Below are 23,399 nucleotides of genomic sequence, written 5' to 3'. Positions count from 1 at the left end.
AAAAAAAAAAAAAAAAAAAAACCTTTCCCAAATAACCTAAACCAGTCCTGTATCAACTGTTCCACTAAGCACTGAGCTGCTTCTTCCAATTGCTCCCCCACCCACCTGGACACAGCTCAGCCCTTAATCTGCTTCTACCTAATCATAGCCCTCTGGTCCCAAAGAGGAGATGGAAGCTGGAAAAACTTCTTATAACCAGTTAAATAAATGACTGAGGAGTGGTAGCTCCTAACACTACTTTCAATCTTTTTTTCCAGATGTGACCTTATTTAAGTTTATTAGCCTCAGTTTTCTAATCAGTATATAAAGTAAGACTACCTAGGTAGATACCAGGCTCACAAAAGAGAATAAGGTGCTAGTTCTCTGCCAAGAGGTCAACCTAACTCTTTACAAGGCGTCAGGCTAGAACCCCTCACTGGACTGTGGCATTACTATTATCAATTTAGGAACCTCGGCGCTCTAGGTTAGTAGAGTTGTACTGCCAATCCAACGTCATATGATTTGATTCCTAACCCTAACCCTAACCCTAACCCTGCCTTCTGCCTGAGGTACTGATCCTGGCAGGGTCAGCAGCCTGCACTCACACCACTGCTCATGCTTCATTTTAACCTGCATTTGTACATGAGTGTGTTCACACTGTGTCTTTACTGTGTGAAGGTCCCAATAGCTCAATCCATCCTGTGCTGACACCAGCAACTTGTTTTTTTTTCTCTCACCCACACCTTATGTTCACAGTACTTGGCCACAGCCAGGACTTTCCAATGGCCTTACCTCTTCAACAGGCACAATACGCCAGTCAGAAGGACACTTACCGCTTCACCCTCGCAGTACTGTCCTGATTCAGTGCTTTCATTTTTTCTTCTACTTTGTTCAAAAGCTGCAATTGAAGGGAAAAGACAAAAATCAATAGGCTTATAAAAGAGGATGAGTAGAATCACTACATTACAAGAGCAGACTACTGAGGTCATGTTGACAGAGCTGTGCACTGCTGAAAGAGATGCAGATTCACCTGTATGTGTCCTCTTGGTTGGCGCAAAGCCACGAACCCTCATCAAATAACTTCTTGTCAGTGCTGACCTTACACCAGTCTAAGGTACCCACAAAGCATCTGAGTTTTAAAGGTTTTTAAAAGGAAGTATTGCTTAATGGGTCTAGTCTTGGTGTCAGACAATAAGAAGGGCTTGAAGCAGCATTGAGAACTTATGAAACACTAAAAATATACTGAAGGCCTCAGAACTGCACATTCAAATGCTAAATTCTGTCATGCATTTTCTTTAAATTGATGGATGTTGATTTGGAACTGACTTATAGCTAATCCTCTATTTCGTTTCCAAGGCTATTAATCACATGGGAGGAGATTGCCCATCTTTCTTCATCAGAGGTTCTAGTGGATTTTAACAGCCAAAACTTTCTCACCAACACCATTTCCTCAATAACAAAAAAACACCCCACTTAAAAATTTCAGTTAAAGGTTTTCTATTTCCTCCATGAGAAAGTAAAATTATTATGCATTATTCGTACAATGAAGAGAAGGATTGTAGCCTTTAATAAACCCACAATGAACAATGTTTGGGAGGGGGGAGATCACTAAGTCTAGTGTTGTTAACTAGGCAGTCCGTAATGGCAATTAATTGCAAGAATATCAGCATAATTAAAGTAATTACAGAAAATTAAACTAAGATTCTTAAATACTTATAATAAAAAGTCTACTTGAATAAATTAACGCAAAATCAAAAACCACCAACACTGTCAATTTCTTTGTTGCTTTCGGCGTCATTGTCATAACTCTGAAGATCCAGCAACACCAATCCGTGAGGGTAGATTCTCAAATTGGCAAAGCTAGGGAGGGGAAAAAAGCACATTTTAAAAATATCATATGTATCCCTCTAACACCTAAAATTAAGAGAAAAAGCGATGGTAAACCACAAATTTAAATCTTTTTGTCAGAGAGCCTCTTAGCAGGGCGAAGACGTGTGAAGGTAGGAGAGAATCAATTACAGACGATTCCAGAGGAGACATCACATGCTGAGGTTTTCCAAATAAACGCATGTGCCCAGAAAGTGATGCACAAGCAGGTTTGGAGAATCTGACAGTTAAGCCAATGGAGTATGGCTCAACATGAAAAAAAGAAGATTCTCACCAGTGGGTCAACTGACAGCACCACGACAGATGAAGAGATTGGGGTGTAAAAATTTTACCTTGCTCGATTACATAATTAATACTCTTTGTACCAGCAATTAGGAAAATCTGCTATCAGGTACCTCAAGAGTGGTAAAGAGCAAAGATATTAGTCTAGAGACTGAGGTACACCCGATTCAAGTGCCTTTGAGTGGTGAAGGTATTGAACATACTGCAGACCCCCGAGAGAACAAACGGGTCAGTCCTAGAGAAAGTGAAACCAAGGGGCTCAATACATGCAAGAATTCTGAAGACCCATCTTACATACTTTTCATATGTACCTTGGAGGGACCAGTCCTTGGAGAAGGAAATCATCCTTAGAAGGGTAGAGGGACAGCACCTCAGAGAAGACCCAGATGAGATGGATTGATACAGAAACGGAGATAATGAGGGTAGGTGTGTCAAAGGCAGCAAGATTGGCTGAGGATAGAGGAGGATTCTGAGCTGTTGTGCACAGGGTAAAGATGAGTCACAGAAGATTCAACTCGAAAGCATACAATAATAATCAGACAACAGAAGCAGACGGCCACGTCTTTTTTCCAAAGAGCGGTTGTGCATTCAAATCCCACCTTTTCAATAGCTGTCAAGTTCTTTAAACACTGACTACTATGGTCCATCCATTTAGTACAAGGCGTCTGCAACCACTAGACCTCAGGCAACTAGAGAAATTCAATCAGCATCAGATTTGGTGACAACCTTAGGCTTAGAATGGTTGTAAGGGTTGTTGAAAAATTGAAAAAGAAGAATATGAAAAAGCTCATGGGTCCTCACAGAAAGTTTCCTGAGCCCCCTCAAGTGATGGATGTGACTCATATGCTATGCAAATTACTAAGTGGGTGATGAACCTTTGGGTTTGAGTAGACGTATGTATTTGTATTGAATATATACACGTATGTATATTCAAGATAATGCTATAAAATTATTTCTTATTGGAAGCTTGAGTTAAAGAAAGATTTCCGTTCAGAAAGCAGAGGCAATGAACTTCAATTAAAAACATACATATAACTGGATAATTGAACAATGTCACTAATACCACACAAGCATGATCCTGCTATAGATTATCCAAAAATGACTGAAACAGTGGTATTACAGACATAATCGATCTTGGCTGAAAGCAAAGAGTATAGGAGGAATGTCTGTCTATATTTCACTGACTATCCAAAAATATTTGACTGTATGGATCACAACAAAATATGGCTAATTCTGAGAAGAATGGGAATCTCAGAACACTTGATTGAGCTCATGTGTAGGTAAGAATTTAGAAACTTTGTCTCACATAGTTTAGACAAATGGCCAAGACGGATCATTATTCTAAGAAAGGTGGAGGGACAGCGCAGGAGAAGACGACCCTGGATGATATGGATTCAGACAGAAACTTTGGGTAATGGGGGCAAGTGTACTGGAGATGATGAGATTGGCTTAGGACAGGGCAGGCTTCAGACTGTTTGCATAGCGTCCTTATGAGTTGCAGGTGACTCGATGGCACATAATAAACACAAAATACCTGGCTAATAAATTTTTGCCTTCAACTTTTAAAAAAAAACACCACACAACTGATTCTGTCCAAGTGCTTACAAAAGAGAACTCCACAGTGTTGTTTTCGCTGTAATCTTTATAGAGGGAGCTCTTAGCAGTAAGAAGTTAAAAGTATACCATTTGAATCTGTAATCTGCTCTGCAGCAGAAAGATGAGCAATTTTTCCCTGGGCAATTTATTGCCTCTGAAAATCCAATGGACGGTCAACTATGAGATGGTTCCAAGTAAACAGCGTTCAACAAACGTTTTGTTCAGTGAGGCTGGGTGGGTTTGAATCACCAACCTTTCTGAATGTTATATTATGTGCCATAAATAACAATACAACCCATAGGGACTATATGTACAACAGATCTAAGCCCTATCCTATCCGGTGCCATCCGCATCATCTCTGACACTTTTGAGCCATTCCCTGTGTGAATCCACCTTCTTGATGGTCTTCTTCTCTTTCTCTGCCCTTCCCAGCAATATCCACAAAAGCATGTGGGAGGAAACTTCCCCATCTTTGCCTCTAAGGAGCACTCTGAGTAAACTTCCCCAAGACAGCCTTGTTTGCTCTTTTGGCAATCTGTTAGGCACTTTTTATATATGATTGAGTATTATGGTTAGCACAGGAATCCAGAACTAAGGTTGCAGAGAAGTGGGGGGGGGTTGGGGGAAGGGATGTGAGAATTGTATACTAATGAAGGAATTTTTTTTTCTTTTTCTTTTTCTCTTCGGAGGGGGAAGTGAGCTGGTGGGGAGGGGTGGGCAGGGAGAAAAGTGCAGCAATGAATGAATGGAAATCCAAAACCTCTGTAAATGTCTACTAAAATTAATAATCTAAAAAAAATTGATATTTTAGGTGACCTAGTGGCAATCCCAGAGGTTCACAGTTTGAATCCACCAGATGCTCTGCTGGAGAAGGAGGGGCAATCTCCTCTTGTACCAGTGAGATATGATTTGATGGTACACACACAAAAAATAATAAAACAAAATTTTTTTTAAAAATTGATGTTAATGAAAGATTACATAAAAATTTGATTTCCAGTCATTCATTGTTGCACAGTTTTCTCTTTAAAAAGATTCTTTCATTGCTACACAATTTCTTCCCTTCTCCCACCCCCAGACCACTTTGTTATGCACCTGTTACTCTGGACTATCGTTGTGAGACACTCTTGTCCAACACCTTTAACTCAAAGCTTCTTCTGTCATACTTATTCATTATTTAGCTCTCAGATGGAAGGAATTATGAGTTGTATCATCTGCATAACTCAAGTTATCTAATCCTGATGTCACATTTTTCTTAAAAGATTCCAACTTCTCAAATGATTTTCTCAACATACAGATTGAACAGGTATAGGAAAACGATACAACCCTGATACATACCTTTGCTGATCTGAAACCATGTAATGTTGGTCTAGGTATAGATTTCCTATGATCATGATTCTCAATTCTAAGATTCCTATTTTACTTAATGTTATGCATCGTTTGTTAGAATCCAAAAAGTCTTTGCACAGTCAATAATACTCAAATAGACATTCTTCAGATACTCTGCTTTCAGCGAGGTCCACCTGACAACAGCAGTGGTATTCCTGGCATCATGACTGATTCGAAACCAGAGGCAGATTTCTGTCAGTTCTCTGTCAATGTGTTGTCCTAGCCATTTTTGGGTGACCTTTAGCAGTTAAGAGCAAATACTGCATTAACAAGCGTGCACGTGATATTAATGATACTGTTTTATAATTTCCATATTGTACTGGATCACCTTTCTTAGAATGGAAACATTCCTTTCAAATGAGTACAAATCCTTTGTGTCCAGAGACTTCAAAACTTTATTAAATGACCTAAAACTGAAGTTCAGGTCATAAAATCAAAATGCCACAGACTCAACCATACCTGAATGAACGGATGATGTTTCCTTTATTTATTTCCCCATCTCTCTCCCTTTCTCTCTCTCTCACACACACACACACACACACACACACAATCTACAGATGCCACCCTGTCAACAGCAAAGAGAGCCTTTTCCCAAGAGAATTACATTACCACAGACAACACTGAAAGGTAGGCTAAAAAGACTTATCTCAAGAATGAGAGCACTTAACGATAATATCAAAGAGAAAGAGAGAAAAGCAAAGACTTGTCAAGGGAAATGAAACAAAAAAAGTGGGCGAGGACCTGGCTGAAACCACTCAGCTTCACAAGAGGGCCACGACCACTGCACTGGAAGGCCAGTCACAAAAGGACTTGTAGTGACAGGTCCAGGCAGGGTAGGGAAAGGTCAAGGGCACTCTGGAGGTGCATGCTTGTTTTTATATTTCCTGCTTTCCAAAGTAACATTCAAATATTCATTCCCTTCTGGAAAGAATTTAAGTCTAACTTAAAGAATTTTAAGTATGACTGGAAGTGGTAGAAACTTCAAGAACTGAGGGAGAGGCAGTAAGGCTGATAGGACCAGAGCAGCAAAGGCCTTTTTGTTGTTTACTGACTTGAGACTGACCAACAGCTTATCATCCGTGTACGGTCGATTTGGAACTGACCAGCAGCTGATCCCCCAGTGGTTTCAGAGGCAGTGAACTGCACAGGAGGAGACTGCAATCCTTGAGCAAATGGTAGAATATATAAGGTTTCTAGGAGTAAGAGTAGCCCCGCCAAGAGAACAGTGACAAGCTGTCACAATTTGCTGTGGAGAGAAGCTGGCTCTGAGTGAGCAAGGCCGAAAAGAAAACATTGCAACAGAATGTGAGAGAGGGCAAAGGAGAGGTGTGGTTGGGGTGCTGGTTGTGGTAGTTATGATTTCAGATCATCCTTGAGGAAGAAAAACATTTCACGTACACTTGTACTAAACACGTCCATGGAGGTTTGGTACATAGTTAGCAATACAAGCCTGGGCTTGGGCAACGAAGAGTTGGGCTGTGTGTGAGAGGAGAGGGAGACAACAAGAATTATTGCCATGAGGTAGACCACAGCAGACGTCCAAAGGGAATGGGGAGGAGTAGATGTTCAACAAGCAGAAATTTCTCTTCTTTCCTTCATCCTTCAGCACAGTCTTCTGGGATTTAGTCAGATGGGAGGGATGTGAAGGGGGGTTTTCTTCTTGTTTTAATAGGAACACAAAAGAAGAGGAAGCCATAAGGAATTTGAGAACTTTGCACTCATTAGAGGAATTAAAACCATCAAAGACATGAATGAGTTCACATTTTAAAACTAACAGTGTTCTGCTGGGGGGACAATCTCCTCCTGTACCAGTCAGATCTGATTTGACAGTACACACTCACAAAATAATAATTAAAAACACCCAAAACCTAACAGTGCAAAGTGCTAAAAATTACGAATAGTTTGGCATACTAGTCATGGTAGAATGGCAAGATATCCCAGCACACAAAAAGGTCTTTGACCTGACGTGTCTTTTTAAAATTATTATTATATTAATTTTAATTAAAATTTACAGAGACTTTATTCCACTCATTCCTTCATTGTTGCCCTTTTCTCCCTGCCCACCCCTCCCCTCCAGTTTGTTCTTCTCTTTGAAAAGTCAAAGAGTAATTCTTTCATTGTTATACCAGCCCTCCCCCAAGTCCACTCCACTAGCAGCCTTTATTCTGGACTCATCAACTTGGCCTTTCTTCCCTACTCTCAGAATACTCCATTCTACCTCACACTGACTAAATCAAGTTCAGTTTTTAAGATATTTAAAAAAAAATAAATCACTTGAGCTCAGTTCAGTTTCTTGTCGAAAAAAAATCATGACTGTACCATCTAGCATTTTACTGTGGTCTGCATTCACTGATAGTCCCAGTGCCACATGAAGCACGGCCCCCTACACTAGAAGCAAGAGCCTCATCTGGAAGTCTGTAGAAGAGGTGACCTGCACTGAGTCCCTGCTGGTCTGAACTCTTACCTTAGGCACACCGTGCAATCAGTTAGATGACTTGGGAAGGAATACTTATGCCCAGGCCTAGCAGAATAAAATGTAGAGATACTTGAGGAAAAGAGGGGTGCAGGTGTGCGCATGTGTGTACAAACCTAGGTAGTTTGTTAAAGCTCTCCCATGAGATTCTAATGCACATCTAGAATTGAGAATCACTGAATAAGGGGGTAATAAAGCAGATATATCTAGACCTCACCCACCATCCTTGTCCCTCTTGTGATCTTCCAGAAACACCAAGACCTGGCACAAGGCCACCTCACCTGCCATTTTTGTTGGTGTACGTTGCTAAGTAGCCATGGTCCTGCCAGGTATGCACCGACTCCGTCATTCCCTGCTCCTGGAAAATGGACTGGAGGCCTTTTAGAATGGTTTCGCCATCAGCTGGAGGAAAGATAAAAGGAAGAGAAGGCGGCAAGATGGTCAGAACAAGACAATGTGGTCAATGACTGAACATCCTAATGGAATCTGAGCAATGACTAGCCAGCATTACTTTAGGTCCTTTATCTTGGGCTCCACACACTCAACTCTGCAAAGCAAGGCTTCGCAGATCACCAGGTCACACGAGAGCAAGGGAAGCTACCAGAAATAACAGAACCCATTTTGAGACAGACGGATATCAACAAAAATGGAGGGAATGCAACACAAAAAATTCAGCAATCTGGGAATCAAAGAAAAGCAAACAGAAAGCCAAGCAATGAGATTCTCCTTTAAGTTAATCAATGAAGATGAGAAAGGGAATATGCAAACACGGTTAGTGGGTAGCATAAATTACTTAAAAAATTTTCTAGGGTTTTTTAAATAATAAGGATGCATCCGAAAAACAATTAATCGGTTAACACTTACAAACCAGTTTTTAAGTGGTAGAAACTGAACAATTCCATATGGGCTGGCCATCTGACCTGGCACTGTGAGGCCCCACCCACCTCTTTCCCATTACAACCCAAAGGCAGAAATAAGAATGACCCTCACAAGTTCCCCAAGACTCCAAAAGCAGCTAAATGCAATTTCTTCTGCTACAGATATTCGTGCAAACCTGCTCTGCCAAAATGTGAATGAAATTAAGAAATAAAATATGACAGAAGGATGAAGCACTTCCTCTTCTAACCCTGAGACAAAAAGAATGAGGAGGTGTCTGGCTACCACTACCAACTATATGGCCCTAACAGAATTGGGGAAAAGAATCTCAAATTCCCTTAAAAAAAAAAAAAGACTTCCGGGACTTGGGGACTTACAGAGTTTACTGTCTTGAGATAATCTTTTATCATATACTGAAAAGTAGGTACTGAGGTCGCATTTTAGTGAAAAGTAAACTGGCTTTTCAAATAAAGAACCTCTGAGTATTTACTACTAGGTAAAAAAAAGTCTGTACAAGCCAGCAAAGGCCAAGTAGGCTTCCAGTATGGTCTCTGACACCTTCATTCTTCTCATTTGTCATTACTGGTTTTGGGGTTTTTTTGATATGCATAGAGATTTTATTTATTTTTATTATTATTATTTTTTATTAATTTCAATGAACATTTACAGAGATTTTGGATTTCCATTCATTCATTGTTGCACTTTTCTCCCCGCCCACCCCACCCCCACTTTGCTCTTCTTGAAAAGCAAAAAAACCCTCCTTCATTGGTATACAATCCCCCTGCACCCTCCCACCCTCACACGAGTATACTCCACTCTGCAACCGTCATTCCAAACTCTTATGATAATCGTAATGCCCTAAAATATATTACTTTTAAACTGTTTTCTTCCTCATTATGTTACTTTTAAACTGTTCTCTCTCTCATCAGCTTCAATGCAGTATAATTTATCCAGTTTTTCTCATTCTTACGCCAACCAAATAATCAAAATAGAACAGTCAAAACCGAGATCGAAAGAGCATTGTGAAGAGTGTACCCAATGTTACTGAACCTGTGTCTTGTGATTTGGGAAACCTATGGCTGAATAAGCCTTCATCAAAAAGGAAAATAAAGGGGAGTGGTGGGCAGGGAGAAAACCCAACAAGGAATGAATGGAAATGCAAAGTCTCTGTAAATGTTCATTAAAATCAATAATTTTTTTTTATTTTAAAACAACAACAACACTAAAAATTGTGACCACAAGCATCTCTTTTTGGCCTTGCTGCACATGAAGCTGTGTTCCTGAGAACTGCAACCCTTTTCTCTAACAGCAGTGTAGAGGGCACAAGAAAACGACACTAGATTCCTTCCTGTAACCAAGTAATGCCAAAACTTGCATGAGATGCTAAGGGCTTTTCACTCTACCATACACAATCCCCCTCCAGTGACTTCTGGAATGATATGCCAAGACTCTCACTGCCAACCCTGTTAAGGGTTTGAATCCACCAGCAGGATACATATGAGAAATCAACTCCAGTGTGATTTACTGCTTCTGAAAACGGTCAGCTCTGGAATGGTTCTGGCTCGATGATACTCAACAACCACAACAAGCAGTAAATGAGAAGAATTAAAGTTACAAACTGAGGGAATCAAAGGCCAAACAGGACACACACTTGGCTGCTGCTAGACTATACAAATTTTTTTTTCCCTTTTAGTATGAAATAGTTGCCACATGAAAAGCTGAATATTTTATCCTGCCCCATCAAAATCCACACGTCTAGCTTCCCTTAACAAACATTTGCTAAGGGAATAGGCAAAAAAATTGCCAGTGAGGAAAGTCAAAGTAGCGGACAAAAACAAAGGAAAACAAACTGAGTGATTCCATTGATTTGAAATGTCCAGAATAGGCAAATGCACAGAAGACAGAAAGTAATTACCATATTTGTACATAACATATGCATTAATTTTTTGGGCAACTGCACGCACACCAAACATTTATGAGTACATATGTGTTCTATATGGGGGTACATTATTTCCGTGGTTACTAAGGGTTGGAGAGGAAGGGAGGAATCAGGGACTAAGTATATACATGGGTGTGGGGTTGTACAACATTGTGAACGAACTTAATTAATTGAATTGTACTCTTTCAAATAGTTTTTATGGGAATATTATCATGACAAAAAAATTCTCTTTTAATCTCCCAAATCTGAAAACACAGAGTTATTTCGGCAAAGCAACCGAAACCCACAGGAACCATCTACATAACTCCAGGCAACAGAGTGTACATCCCAAGTTTCAAAACAGAATCAGGAACAGTTTGGGCACAAAACCCAAAAACGGTAGTTGTTCTTAGACACTATCGAGTTGAGTATGACTCATAGTGTCCCTATGAACCCTATCATATCCTGTTTCCATCCTTACAATCACCAACATGGCCATGGCCCAGTCACTTTCAATCCATCTGGTTGAGAGTTAAGGGGGGGTTTTGGCCATCCCTCCACCTTTCCAAGTGTGATGCCCCTTTCCAAGGAATAAATAGCCTCTCCTACCAACATGCCCAAAATATGTGAGACAAAGCTTCCATCATCTTTGCTTACAAGGAGCACGATGGCTGCACCTTCTTCTCCAATACCATAGTTCAAAGGCATCAATGACTCTTCTGTCATCCTTAGTCCTTGTCCAGCTCTCAGATGCACAAGAAGTGACTAGAAAGACCGTGTCCTGAAACAGACTCATCTAACTAAACAAACTAAGATCACTGCTCCTCAGTAATTTCCAAAGGTACCTGACTACAGACTTTCCCAGTCTCCTTACAGCTGCTTACTGTTGTTGTTATGTCACATTGAGTCACCTGTGACTCATCGTGAACCTATGCATACTTCCTCTGAACTCTCCTCTATCCTGAGCCGGTGTCACTGACTCTGACACATCTATCCCCATTACCTCTGTTACTGTGTCAATGAATCTCATCCAGGGTCTTCCACTACTACACTGTGTCCCACCAACCTTCGGAGCATGATGCCCTTCTCCAAGGATAGGTCTCTCCTGGCCGCGTGTCCAAAGTACGTGAATCCCAGCCTCCAAGAAGAAACCTGGTTTCACCCTCTCAAAGATAAGACTTATTTATTTTCTTGGTAGTCCATGGTATATTTAAGACTCTTCTCCAGCACAATTCAAAGGCATCAATTCCTCTTCTGTCATCTTTGGTCACTGTCCAGCTTTCTGAAGCACAGCAAGTAACTGCGAGGACCATGGCGTACTTTAGTCTTCAGACTAATTAAATCAAATCCACAAGAACCAAAATTTGCCCTTGAGTATGTTCCACCAGAACTTAAAAATCACCTCAAGAACAGGTTTGAGGCCTTGAACACTAACAAAGATCAGATCCAATTTGACGGCACACAACCAGAAAAAACAAAACGCAAAACAATGCTACCTTTAAAAAAACATTATAATGAAATGTGCAAAGAGCTGGAGTCAGAAAACAAAAAGGTCTAAACTCTCTTGGTATTTCTTACTCTTAAAGAACTGAGAACAAAATCAAGCCTCACTTTGCAATACTTAAGTATGCTATGGGCAGAATACTGAATGATCCAGGAAGCATTAAAAGAAGATGGATGGAGTATATGGAGTTTCTAGAGCACAAAAATATGACTGACATAGAATTTCATGATACAACATATGATCAAGAGACAATGAAGTAGGGGGGGGTGGGCAGAGAGAAAAGTGCAACAATGAATGAATGGAAACCCTAAGTCTCTGTAATCTTTCATTACAATTTAAAAAAAATTGACTAAAAAAAAAAGAGGCAATGAAGATGAAGGAGGACATTCAAGCTGCACTGAAGGAGGTGACAAAGGACAAGACTCCAAGAATTGATGGAATATCAATGAATGACTGGATATCCAAAATCTCTGTAAATATTCATTAAAATTAATAAAAAATAAAAAAGAACTGATGGAATATCAATTGACATATTTAAACAGACAGATGTCACCTAAACGTGCTTACCAAATTACACCAAGGAATCTGGAGGGCATGTACCTGGCCAGAACTGGAAGAAATCTATAATTGTTCCCAATCCAAAAGGGGTGACCTGACAGAATGTGAAACTTATCAAACAATATCATTGATATCAAATATCGACCTCTGGTACCAAGTATTTGGATTAGAAAAAAATTGTATTTTATATTCGTTTGCCCATAAAATTCATGTACATGGTTTTTCACTCTTTCCTTCATTCACATGGTATTTCATACAATCATTCTCATACATTTATGAAGTTATAAATGTTTTATAAAATTAGCTCACTATTTTGTCTTTTCAGGTCATTGCTGGAAAGAAAGTTGTTAAAAATCTCAAGACAGAATGACTCGTACTAGTGTCCAGAAAAGTAAATCCTTTTTACCGGCAACGTCCATGCATAATCAAGGCTTTTCTAGGCTTATAGGGATGCTATCGCTATCCTGTTCACTCGTAACACCTTCGAGGGGGCATGGCCCTGTCAATTTGATTGTACTTTTGCTATCAAGACTGGCTTGGGGCATTGCTGAACCAGGTGTCCATGAAGACTGCATTGAAAGCAAGTGGCAAGAGGCTTCCCTTTTGTCCTTCTATTTTTCACTGTAGCATGTTGTGATATTTGTGACTTAAGGGACCATGATGAGGCCTTTTATACTGGAAGTTAAAGCCTTGAAATTGGAGTTTTGGGATGCATTTACTGGAAGAAAATGTTTTAAATACTCTGCAATAGCAGTTTTAAGAAAATTGGCTTTTAGCTAGTCCTTCTTTTCCCGGTCCAAGTTGTTATTGATGAATACAGAAATAATAACAGTTAAAAAGTTAGTATGAGTTACTAAGGTGGTCTGCTAATTTAGAGTAGTTTACTGATTTTACATGAATATTATTTATTTTAATGAAACAAGTTAATGAAACAAGTGAGACTGGCCCAGGACAGGGAAGGGGTCAGAACTGCTGCTGTACATAGGAAAAATGAAATTATCACAGGCACTGGAAGTTAGAGTAAATGGAAGGAAACTTGGAGTATACAAAACTAGGTGATTTCCTCACAGGACTATTGCTGATGCTATAAGCAGGAGGCATTGTTGTTGTTATGTGACGTGGAGTTGCTTGCGACTCATAGCAACCCTATGTACAACAGCTCTAAACTCTGCTCTGTCCTGTGCCAATCTCATTGTCTCCGACACATTATCCCTACTGCCCCAGTCACCGAATCAGTCCACCTCCCAGAGGGCAACACTCGGCAACAGCAGCCAGGAAATTAAAAGACGTATTGCAATGGGAAAGTCTGCTGTTAGGGACCTCTCTAAAGTACTGAAGAGCAATGCTGTGTCTCTGGAGACTAAGGTGTGTTTGATACAGGCCATGGTCTTTGCAATCACTTGGAGAAGAGTGTTGAGGGTACCATGGACTGCTAAGAAAACAAAGACTCATAATGGAGAAGGTTAAACTGAGCTGCTCCTTGGAGGCAAGGATTCTGAAGCTTCGTCTGACATACTTTGGTCATGTTGTAAGGAGGGACCGGTCGTTGGAGAAGGACATCATGCTCGCGAGGGTGGAGGGCAGGTGCAGCAGGGGAAGCGGGATGCATATTATGTTCAAAATGACAAACTGTATAGGAATGATGTGGCAGTCATTGTAAAAAAAAGAGCATTACGAATTCTATCCTGAAGTACAATGCCATGAGCGATAGGATACTATTCATATGCATACAAGGAAGTCCTGTTAATATAAACTATTACTTAAACACTTACCAACCATGAAAGCCAAAGATTAAGAAATTGAGGAGATCTATCAACTTCTGCAGTCTGAAATTGACCAAACATAAAATCAAGATGTATTAATAATAATTGGTAACTGGAATGCCTAAGTTAAAAACAAAGAAGACAAACTGGTGTTACAAAATATGGCACTGGTGACAGAAATGAGATTTTGAGATCAAATAAAGGAATTTTGTACAATAATAGCAAATTTAAAAAAAAAACAATAATAATAGGATAATAGGGTCGCTATACATTGCAGGCAACTCAACAGCACCTAACAACAATAACATACAATGACCAGTTTGGAAGCTTGGAACCAGGAGTGGCATCCACTTCCTAAACAACATGCCTCCAGAAAGTCCACGAACTTTGATAAATGTCAATAGTTGTAGAGGGGTTTCAGCCTTTTCTTCATAGGGTTGCTATGAGTAGTGCTCGACTTGAAGCCAATCAACAACAACATGTAAATGTGCACAATTTTTTATTAACTAGTCTTTCTTGTTGGTGTATTTATGCATATTATCTTATCTTATTATCTTATCGCAAGGTAAATTAGTACAAGGAGAAAAAAACTCACTCTTAAATATTTCCAAACAGAAAACATACTGTAACAGCTGCTCAACTCGAAGGCAATCAACAACAGTGACAATAACAGAAAATTGTTTTCTCAATTTTGAACTCTAACTAGCCTCTGCCATCAAGTAGGTGTCTCAATGTCCCTCCAACAGCTTCTAAGGCCATAAGGTCTTTCTCCTTCAAAGCTGCTAGTTGATTAAAACTACCAGACTCTAGCCTTCTGGTTAGCATCGCACTAATCATGTCATCCACCATGTCAAGAGGTTAGAAATCCAAAATCATCATTCCGGAAGTCTTTCTTTCTCATTGAGCAAGTCAGAACTGATTGCTAGCCAAACCTCCAGTGGGCTTTCAGAGGCTATAATCATACAGATTGCCTATCATTCTCCCTTAGAGTGGTTAGTGAATTTAAGCTGACTGCCTTCCCATTGGCTGTGTAACTCCTTACCATAAACCACCAGAGTTCCCTATATTTTTAATTATCAAGGCTAGAAATCCTACCCCTCACCACCAAGAGTAATCATTCTCCTTTTCTCCCATATCTTTGCCTTCTAGATTCTTCTCCCACAAATTGCTTGCCTATTTAAGCTCCAGGAGTGTAGTTAACTATTTCACATCTTTGCACCACATCAAAACAGTTATATTCTATTTCTTGTTACCTCCTATTTCAGAAACTCCATACCTTATCCATTCCATGGACTTGTCAACAATGTCAAAGTTCCATGGCCTTCTTCCTATCAATCAATAATTTATTGTCCAGTTAATATGAGCTCACACTGGAGAATGAATAGTGTGGTGCAGTCCCTAATTCAAAAAGAAAGGAGCTCTGGTGGTGTAGTTTATAGGGAGTTAGACTGCTAACATAAAGGAGGCTGGTTCAAATCCACCAGCAACTCCTTGGGAGACAGATGGGCAATCTCCTCTTATATGATTTACATCCTCTGAAAATCAGTTGCAGGGTCAACAATGAGGCAGCTCAGAGTAGAGGACTTTTTTTTTTACTTGAATCCAGTATTAGTGTTGTCCTTAAAATTGAAAATAGAGACAGAGATGAAGAGGGAAAATGACCATATGAGCACAGCAGCAGAGATTCTAGAAGGCAGAGCTGTAGACCAAGGAATACCAAGGCCTGCCAGGAGCCACCAGAAGTTAGGAGAGAAAACATTCTTCCTCAGAAAGACTCAAGATTGCGGACTTTCAGGTTCATAGGCTCTCAGATTCTAGGACAAAAAACTCTGTTCTTCTGACTCAGTTTGTGATACTATGTTCTAGGAATCCTAGGAGATTAATACAGTAAATTATCATGAAGTTGAAAACAAATGTAATTTTTTTTCCAGAACCACCACCACCACCACCACAGGCATAGAACCCTGTCTGAGGAGAATAATAAAATAATGTGGCATTTCCCATGAGTTCTATTCTGCCTCAGAACTGTCTCTGGGTTGAAAGACATCTGGAAAACATCTTCTGAACTCACTCAGTATATATGATAAATTTAATCCAAAACAGCACTACTGTCAGGCACTGTGAGTCCAGACTACTCAAATCTAGTGATATACCGGAAAGTCTTCATATTTTACAATTTCTTAAAAACTTAACTTCAAAATGTCTATTTAAAGGGACTTCATCACAAGGAGCCCTGGTGGTGTGGTGGATTAATTACTGGATCACAACCCAAAAGGTGAGTAGTTCAAATTCACCAGTTGCATCTTGAAAGACAGGTACACCAGTCTGCTTACATAAAAGATTTACAACCTGGGGAACCTTATGAGGAGGAATTGACTCTAGAGAAGTTTTGAGCATCAGGAGAATTATCATCAGACATTCAGAAGCCTAATGGATTACCAGGAATTAAAGTGAAGCCAAGAAGGTAGTTAGTTTCTTGGCTTGGTTTCTATCAACAGCTTGGTCTTCCAGTCCTTTGATTCACAGCTGCATGATCTTCAATCTCATCACACAAAACTCAAGCTGACAGGAGTGTACAGCAGTGAACAGAACTACCTAAAAAGCAATAGCAACCAAGTGTCCATCAACAGCAGAACAGATCAACAAAATGTGGCATATAAATAAATGTAGCCATACACTATGAATACAGTCATAAAATCAAATTAAGTCTGATAAACACCACCACAACAAGGATCAATCTTGAAACCACCAAGCTAAGTGAGAGAAGCCATATACTGTAAGATTTCATTTCAATGGAGTAGCCAGGAAAGGACAAGCCATAAGAAAAAGCAAATCTGTCAGTCCCAGAGGGCAGCAGTTGCCAGGGTCTAAGAGGAATGGGGGTGGATGGGAAGAATGAGACATGATGGTCAAGAGGTACAGTGCTATTTAAATTCTGTAAACAAGTGACTATAAATTAAAAAAATATATAAAAGTACAGTGTTTCTTTTAGGGGATGATAAACATGTTCTGAAATTGACTTCACTTCTCTTTAACTAGACTAAAAAACACTAACTTGTACACTTCAGGTAAGTGAATCATATAAAATATGAACACTCTCATAATAATAATTTTTTAAAAATGAGCACTCTCACAAAAAACTGTCATAAGAACCTCAACAAGCTGGGAGTTCAGAATTACAGTTACAGTGAGGTACCCAAAGGAGCAGTGGCCCAGAAAGGCTGAGCACCAGGTACAGGGCGGCCTGTCACACTGATACTAAACAGCAGGTGTCTGCTTTGGGCAGGCACTGTCCTGGGCACAGGGACAAGAGAGTGCGGAGGTCAGAGCCATGTTCCCAGGGAGGGCAGGCAACAGTCACAGACTCTGGGCCAACATCAATCGGGTTCCAAAAGACACCAAGGAAAAATGTACCCGTGTTGGAGAACTTTTTAAGAGCATAATGTCTGCAACTCAGAAGGGGCAGCAACTGAATCAGGAACAATCAAGTACAAAAAGAAAAACACAACAAAATGACAAAATCCCTACTGAAGTTGGATTAACAGCCACGCAACACCAAGATATCAGTAACACCCAAGCTTCATTCATGCAAACACACATTAAGGGAAACCATATGGAAACGTTTACAGTACGCGGCATAGGAACTACTTCTAAAAACTCACATCACAGTAGAACTAGGTTTATTGTAAATGTGTGGTCAATTATCTCACCCTCGGGCCTTCCCCTACCCGCTGCAAGGGAGAACAGGCAGACGGGCATTTCTGACATGTTCCTGGGGCCAACTCCACCACCTCCACATCCTGGCACCTACTGAAAATGGGCAGGGTCTCATCACCAACTCGGGCTCTTATCTTTTTCTGAAATTCAAGAAGAGTTTATTGAAATACAATTGATGATGGCACACAGTTATAATCCTTCTTTAATCTTGGAATTTAATACTAATCCAACATTGTGCCCTTTTCTTCCGGGTAAGGTAAGCTCATTTCTGCACAAGACCAGAGTTTGACAAGGAAGGATATAACCCACAAGCTTTTGATTCCCGTTTGCTTCTGAGGACAGTACTGAAGAGGCAGCACCTTGGAAGACCTGTAAAGCGGCTCCAAATCTCCTACCCTCACATTCCGACTTAATGCACATGGGATTCTAACCAAGATTTAAAAAGAATGCAAAGAAAGAAGGAATTGTGGTAAAGCTGGGCTTTCATTTCTCCATCAAGCAACATTGTTTTTAGTTTGTGACTAGAAAACACCTCTCTTGCAAAATTAATTGTTCAGGTGATAAAAGGCATTCCATGTTAGGTGGACACTATGGTGATGGTCTAGTGGATAATGAGTTACACTGCCAGCCCAAAGGCAGGTGGTTCGAATCCACTAGCTGCTCTATGGGAAAAACATGAACAATCTCCTCCTCTGTTATTTATGGCCTCCAAAAACCCACTGGAGGGTCAACTAGGAGTCAGGTCTGGCTCAATGGTATAAGATGACAAGTCCAACAATGATCAAGCATTAGGAGAGAAGGAAGAGTAAAGTCAGCCAAAAGCTGCAGAGGATAAGTGAAGATTGCCGAGGCAGAGGGCAGGAAAGAGACATGGACTGACAAAGAATCCTCCTGGGTACTCATGGTACAACCCACCCAGAAAGAAGTTAAAAAAAAAGAGGTGAAACAAAATCAAGTCAGAGGAGCCGGATAAAAAGGCCAAAGCAGACAGTATCCATAGGGAGTTACAGTGTTTGAGGCTGGAAGTCTTAAGACAGGCTGCATAAAGCGTCCAGACCAAGTAAAATAGCCAGGCTTGACTTAGTCCACAGGCCACTGGGCAACCTGGACACTGGGCAACCTGGAAAGAGTCTTGGACACCACTGATGCCCACAGCTTCATCTCACAGTAAGACAAGAGAAAAGAAGGCAGCACAGCTGACCTGACGTCAGATGGCAATGGCTTCCTTCACCTCTGCCCAGAAGGGGAACACAATTGCTCTTTCAAACAAATACAGACAGATACTGGAGGAGTGTCACTTTGAGTGATTCTCCAGAAAGGATGAAATATGCTTTAACAGCACGTAATCCACACTATGAGCTTCTAGTTTTCTGCACATTAAAGTGGGTGGAACCACACTTTCACATGGCTTTCCTAGCCATTGAGTGACACTTTGCCATATGGATGGGCAGATCATGCAAATAAGGAGTGTTACTGTATCTACAAGGGGATTGGCTAGTTTCGCCATTAAATTGAATGGACTGAACAACACAAACTTGGTAATCTCAGTACCAGCAAAGAAGCAGCAATGTTGTAGGTGTCCTACAGCAGCCACAGCAGCAGAAAACCGGAGACCAGATAAGCCAACTGACCTAGGGACTGCTGCTCCATGCGAGCAGAGCTAGGAGCCTCCACCCAAACTGACAAAATCTGCAGGATTTTTATTTGTAGCACTACCCACAAAGTTGAAGCACCTGTGAACACACTTCAGAAGCTGTGCTAACAGAAATTTTACTATTCTGCCAATTTTAACCTGTTACTTCCCTAATAAGCCTCATAACCATGAGTACAGTTCCCTTTGAGCCTGGAACTATACTCACCCCAGTGGCTCATCAACTGACAGGCCCTATGAGTGAACCCAAGGACTTGTCCAGTCCTCAACAATTTCATCCAAGGGCACTGGCTAAAGCTCAGAGGGGCAGGAAGGGAGAGGGATGCAGGAAGAGCAGAAAGAGAATCACAGCAAAGAATCAAAAAGGTACAAACTGTAATTCCTGTCATAAAACAAAATGTATGTGAATGGCTAAAAGGAAAATCAATTTGCACTGTAAAATTCCACTCAATTCAACACTTGAAAAAAAAAATAAAACAAAACAAAGGGAAAGTAAAAAGGCAAATGTAGGAACCATTACTCAAACAAGCTTTGTAGCCTCTTCAAATAAGGCCAAAATGCTTTATCCAAAGTGTGGGGGGGCCTACCCCAAAATATACATACCAGAGTTCTATTAATAATTTAACACTCATGAAATACTTTTGAAGAGGAAGTCCTATCACACTGTTGCATCTCATACAAAAGAGAATCAACTAATATAAGCTTTCTCCTCTCACCAGTACCAGGCCATCTATTCCCAAGTTGTGCAGGCACATCAAACCCACGGAGAGGCCCACAACCCTCATCCTCAAAAGAACCAACTGTGCCTCGTAGTTGCAGCGTAATTCAATTCAAAGATCAATGTAAGAACTGTCACCACTAAAATATGGGCCACAGTACCAGTGCTGAAAAACCAGTCTGTAAGTGAGATCTAGTGACCTAGTGGCAAGAAGCTGCACTGCAATCCCAGAGATGAGCTCTTCTGGAGAAGGAGGGACCAGTCAGATCTGATTTGTCGGTACACACAAAAAAACGAAATAATTTTTTTTACCCTTTTTTTTAGATTTTATTTTAATAATTTTAATGAACATTTACAGAGATTTTGGATTTCCATTCATTCGTTGTTGCACTTTTCTCCCTCCCCCAGTTTGCTCCTCTCTTTGAAAAGTAAAAGAAAAATTCTTTCTTTGGTATATAAAAAAAAACCAACCCACTCTGTATGCACAAAGGTTCAAATGAGCTTGAGAAACACTCACCTTCACCTCCAAACCAGAAGAATGACAGGGAAGTTCAGAAAGATCATTAGCACTCTGCAGTTCTGTTTGACCACTATCTTCAGCAGAGATAATCTGGTATTGAATAAACAATGGCCTAAAAAATATAGCTCAGAATTCTCACTGAAGGAATTTCCACCATAGGAAAAGACAGGAAGCAATACAAATAAGTACTCAGAAATTCAGAAATCAAAGTATCCTTTGAAATGTCTGCTTTAATAACTCTAAATAGACTACCCTTCAAAGAACAATGCCAACACATTATCTCCTGCCTCCTCTTCTGCCAAAGGGAAATCTGCTTTATCTTTCAGTAAGTTAAATTCACACCTCTTTATAAATGAACATCTTTATTCCCTGGCACAATTTCAAAGTACTCAGTCCTAAGTATTGCAATTAGTGTAAAGAACTTTATGTATCACTTGACCTTCTTCCAAACACTTTCTTGGACATCCCACCCAACCAGATTGTGTGGGATTTTAGTATCATTAACACCTTCATGCAGAAGGAGCAATTCAGGGGCATGCTATAAAGCCTAGGGAGCTCAGCAATCTACAGAACATGCTCTACTGTCTCTGACAGCCTCCTTTAAGTTGCTGCAGCTTGGTCAACTTTGATCACACTACCATCACTAGTTCCTGTTAGCTTCTTCTGGAACAAAGCCCACAATCAGATACACCATGCTTTTGGACCTCAGTTTTAAGTTCTGGGTTTTTCCCTTGGAGTCTGGAAAAGTGCCTGGTTGCACGGGTTTAAAACAGCACCCCAAGTACCCATCAAAAAAATGAAAGAATAGGAAAACTACGGTACAGCCACATGATGGAATACTATGCAGCACTGAAAAACAATGCAATAGCAAAACATTACACAACATGGCGGAACCTTCAGGACATTATGGTTAAGTGAAATATCTCAGTCAAATTCTACGTAACACTGCTGTTATAAAACAGGAGAGTCATGGAAGGTGGGGAGGGAATAAAGAAAGAGTGGATAAATAATGAATACTGCATTAGGTCAGATGAGGGGAAAAACTGTCTGAAAGGAATATATGATTACAAATTATACATATGAGAACAGTTAGAACATGGGGTGCATTGTGGGGTGGACTGGTGGGGGGAAATGTACAATAATGAATTTTTTTTCTAATATTTTTTATTATATTAGTTTATTTACAAAAATCTAATACATTGTTTTCCAGAACAGATTCTTCCAATTTCCCTCACCCACTCACCCATCAAATTGTATAACTCCTTAACTAATCCTCCCTCCCCTTGCATATCCTCATCCCTCTGCTTCCACCCCTTGGATCCTCATACTCATTCTACAATGGTTTTGTCCTCGTGGGACTGAGTTAGTTCATTCAGCATAATAACCTCCTGTCCCTCCCAAGTTAGGTAATAATCTACAAAATCATTGTTTCTGTGTGTTGTATAATATTCCATTGTGTGAATTCACAATTTCTCAATATATAATGATTCTCTGTTGTTGAATACCTCTGAGTCAAGCACAACTCATAGTGACCCTATGAACAAAAGGCCTGATAAAAGTTCATAGAGTTTCCAGAGGCATGTTGTTTAGGAAGTGGATGCCACTTCTGCTTCCAAAATTATTTAAATATTAAAAATATTAAAATAATATTAAAAATAATAATTACTTTGTTAAAAAAGAAAGAAAACTCAACACTAGGGGGTTTTTTTGTTAGGTGCCATCAAGTTGAGTTTGACTCATAGGAACCTAGGAAGAGCCATCCTGAACCCTGCCCTATCCTGTGCCACCTTCATCATCTGAGACACTAGAGCGCATTGCTGAAGTCACAGTGTCAATACGTCTTGTTCGGGGTCTTCCTCTCCTTCACTGACCTTCCATCTTTCCAAGCATGATGTCCTCCTACAAAGAACAGCTTTCCCTAGCTAGATGTCCAGAATATTGAAAACAAACCTTGCTCATCCTTGCCTCCAAGGAGCACTCTGGCTTCACCCTTTCCAGGACATATCTGTGTGTTCTTTTGGCAGTTCATGGGATATTCAGTACTCTTTCTCCAGCACCACAAATCACAGACATCAATTCTTCTATTATCCTTATTCATTATCCAGATCTCTGATGTGTTGCAGGTAACTGAGAAGGCCATGGAGTCAATTAGATGCACCTTAGTCCTCAAACTGACATCACTACTCTGCTTAGAGAATGTGCTTCTCATTAAAAAAAAAAAACACACACACAAACACCTCTTTAAAAAGACAGTCCTATTCCAGAGGTGTGCAGTTCAAATCCATCAGAGGCTCTGCTGGAGGAGGAAAAATCTCCTCCTGTACCAGTCAGACCCGATTTGACGGTATGTACACACACAAAAATAATAAAATTTAAAAAAACAAAACCCGGCACTGGCTGAAAATCGCCTGTGACTTCATCCATAGCCACTGGTGAGAGTCAGCGCCCAGAGCCATCAGGGGCTTTAAGCTCGTTGCCCACTGCTGTGGTGTGGACAGCTGAAACCCAGGCCCCGACAGGGACCTGGGGGGCAGGGGGAAACCCAGACTCTACTTCATGCTCTGCTGGAGA

The 23,399-nt window shown here is 40.4% G+C and overlaps 1 protein-coding gene across 1 annotated transcript in view; it reads right to left on the bottom strand.

The window, feature by feature from the left end:
* SMS (spermine synthase) overlaps positions 1–23,399 on the bottom strand; it is a 109,397-nt gene that overhangs the window by 74,975 nt on the left and 11,023 nt on the right. Inside the window, exons 2-4 of the mRNA XM_006899530.1 lie at positions 7,885–8,005; positions 1,746–1,839; positions 813–877 (exon numbers count right to left, since the gene is read on the bottom strand). Of these exons, the coding sequence (XP_006899592.1) occupies positions 813–877; positions 1,746–1,839; positions 7,885–8,005 (280 nt within the window). The remainder of the gene's footprint in view (positions 1–812; positions 878–1,745; positions 1,840–7,884; positions 8,006–23,399) is intronic.

Source organism: Elephantulus edwardii, unplaced genomic scaffold (genome assembly GCF_000299155.1).
Source record: "Elephantulus edwardii isolate Elephantulus edwardi_28Jun2011 unplaced genomic scaffold, EleEdw1.0 scaffold00260, whole genome shotgun sequence".
NCBI lineage: Eukaryota > Metazoa > Chordata > Mammalia > Macroscelidea > Macroscelididae > Elephantulus > Elephantulus edwardii.
This window is presented reverse-complemented; position numbering and strand designations above follow the sequence as displayed.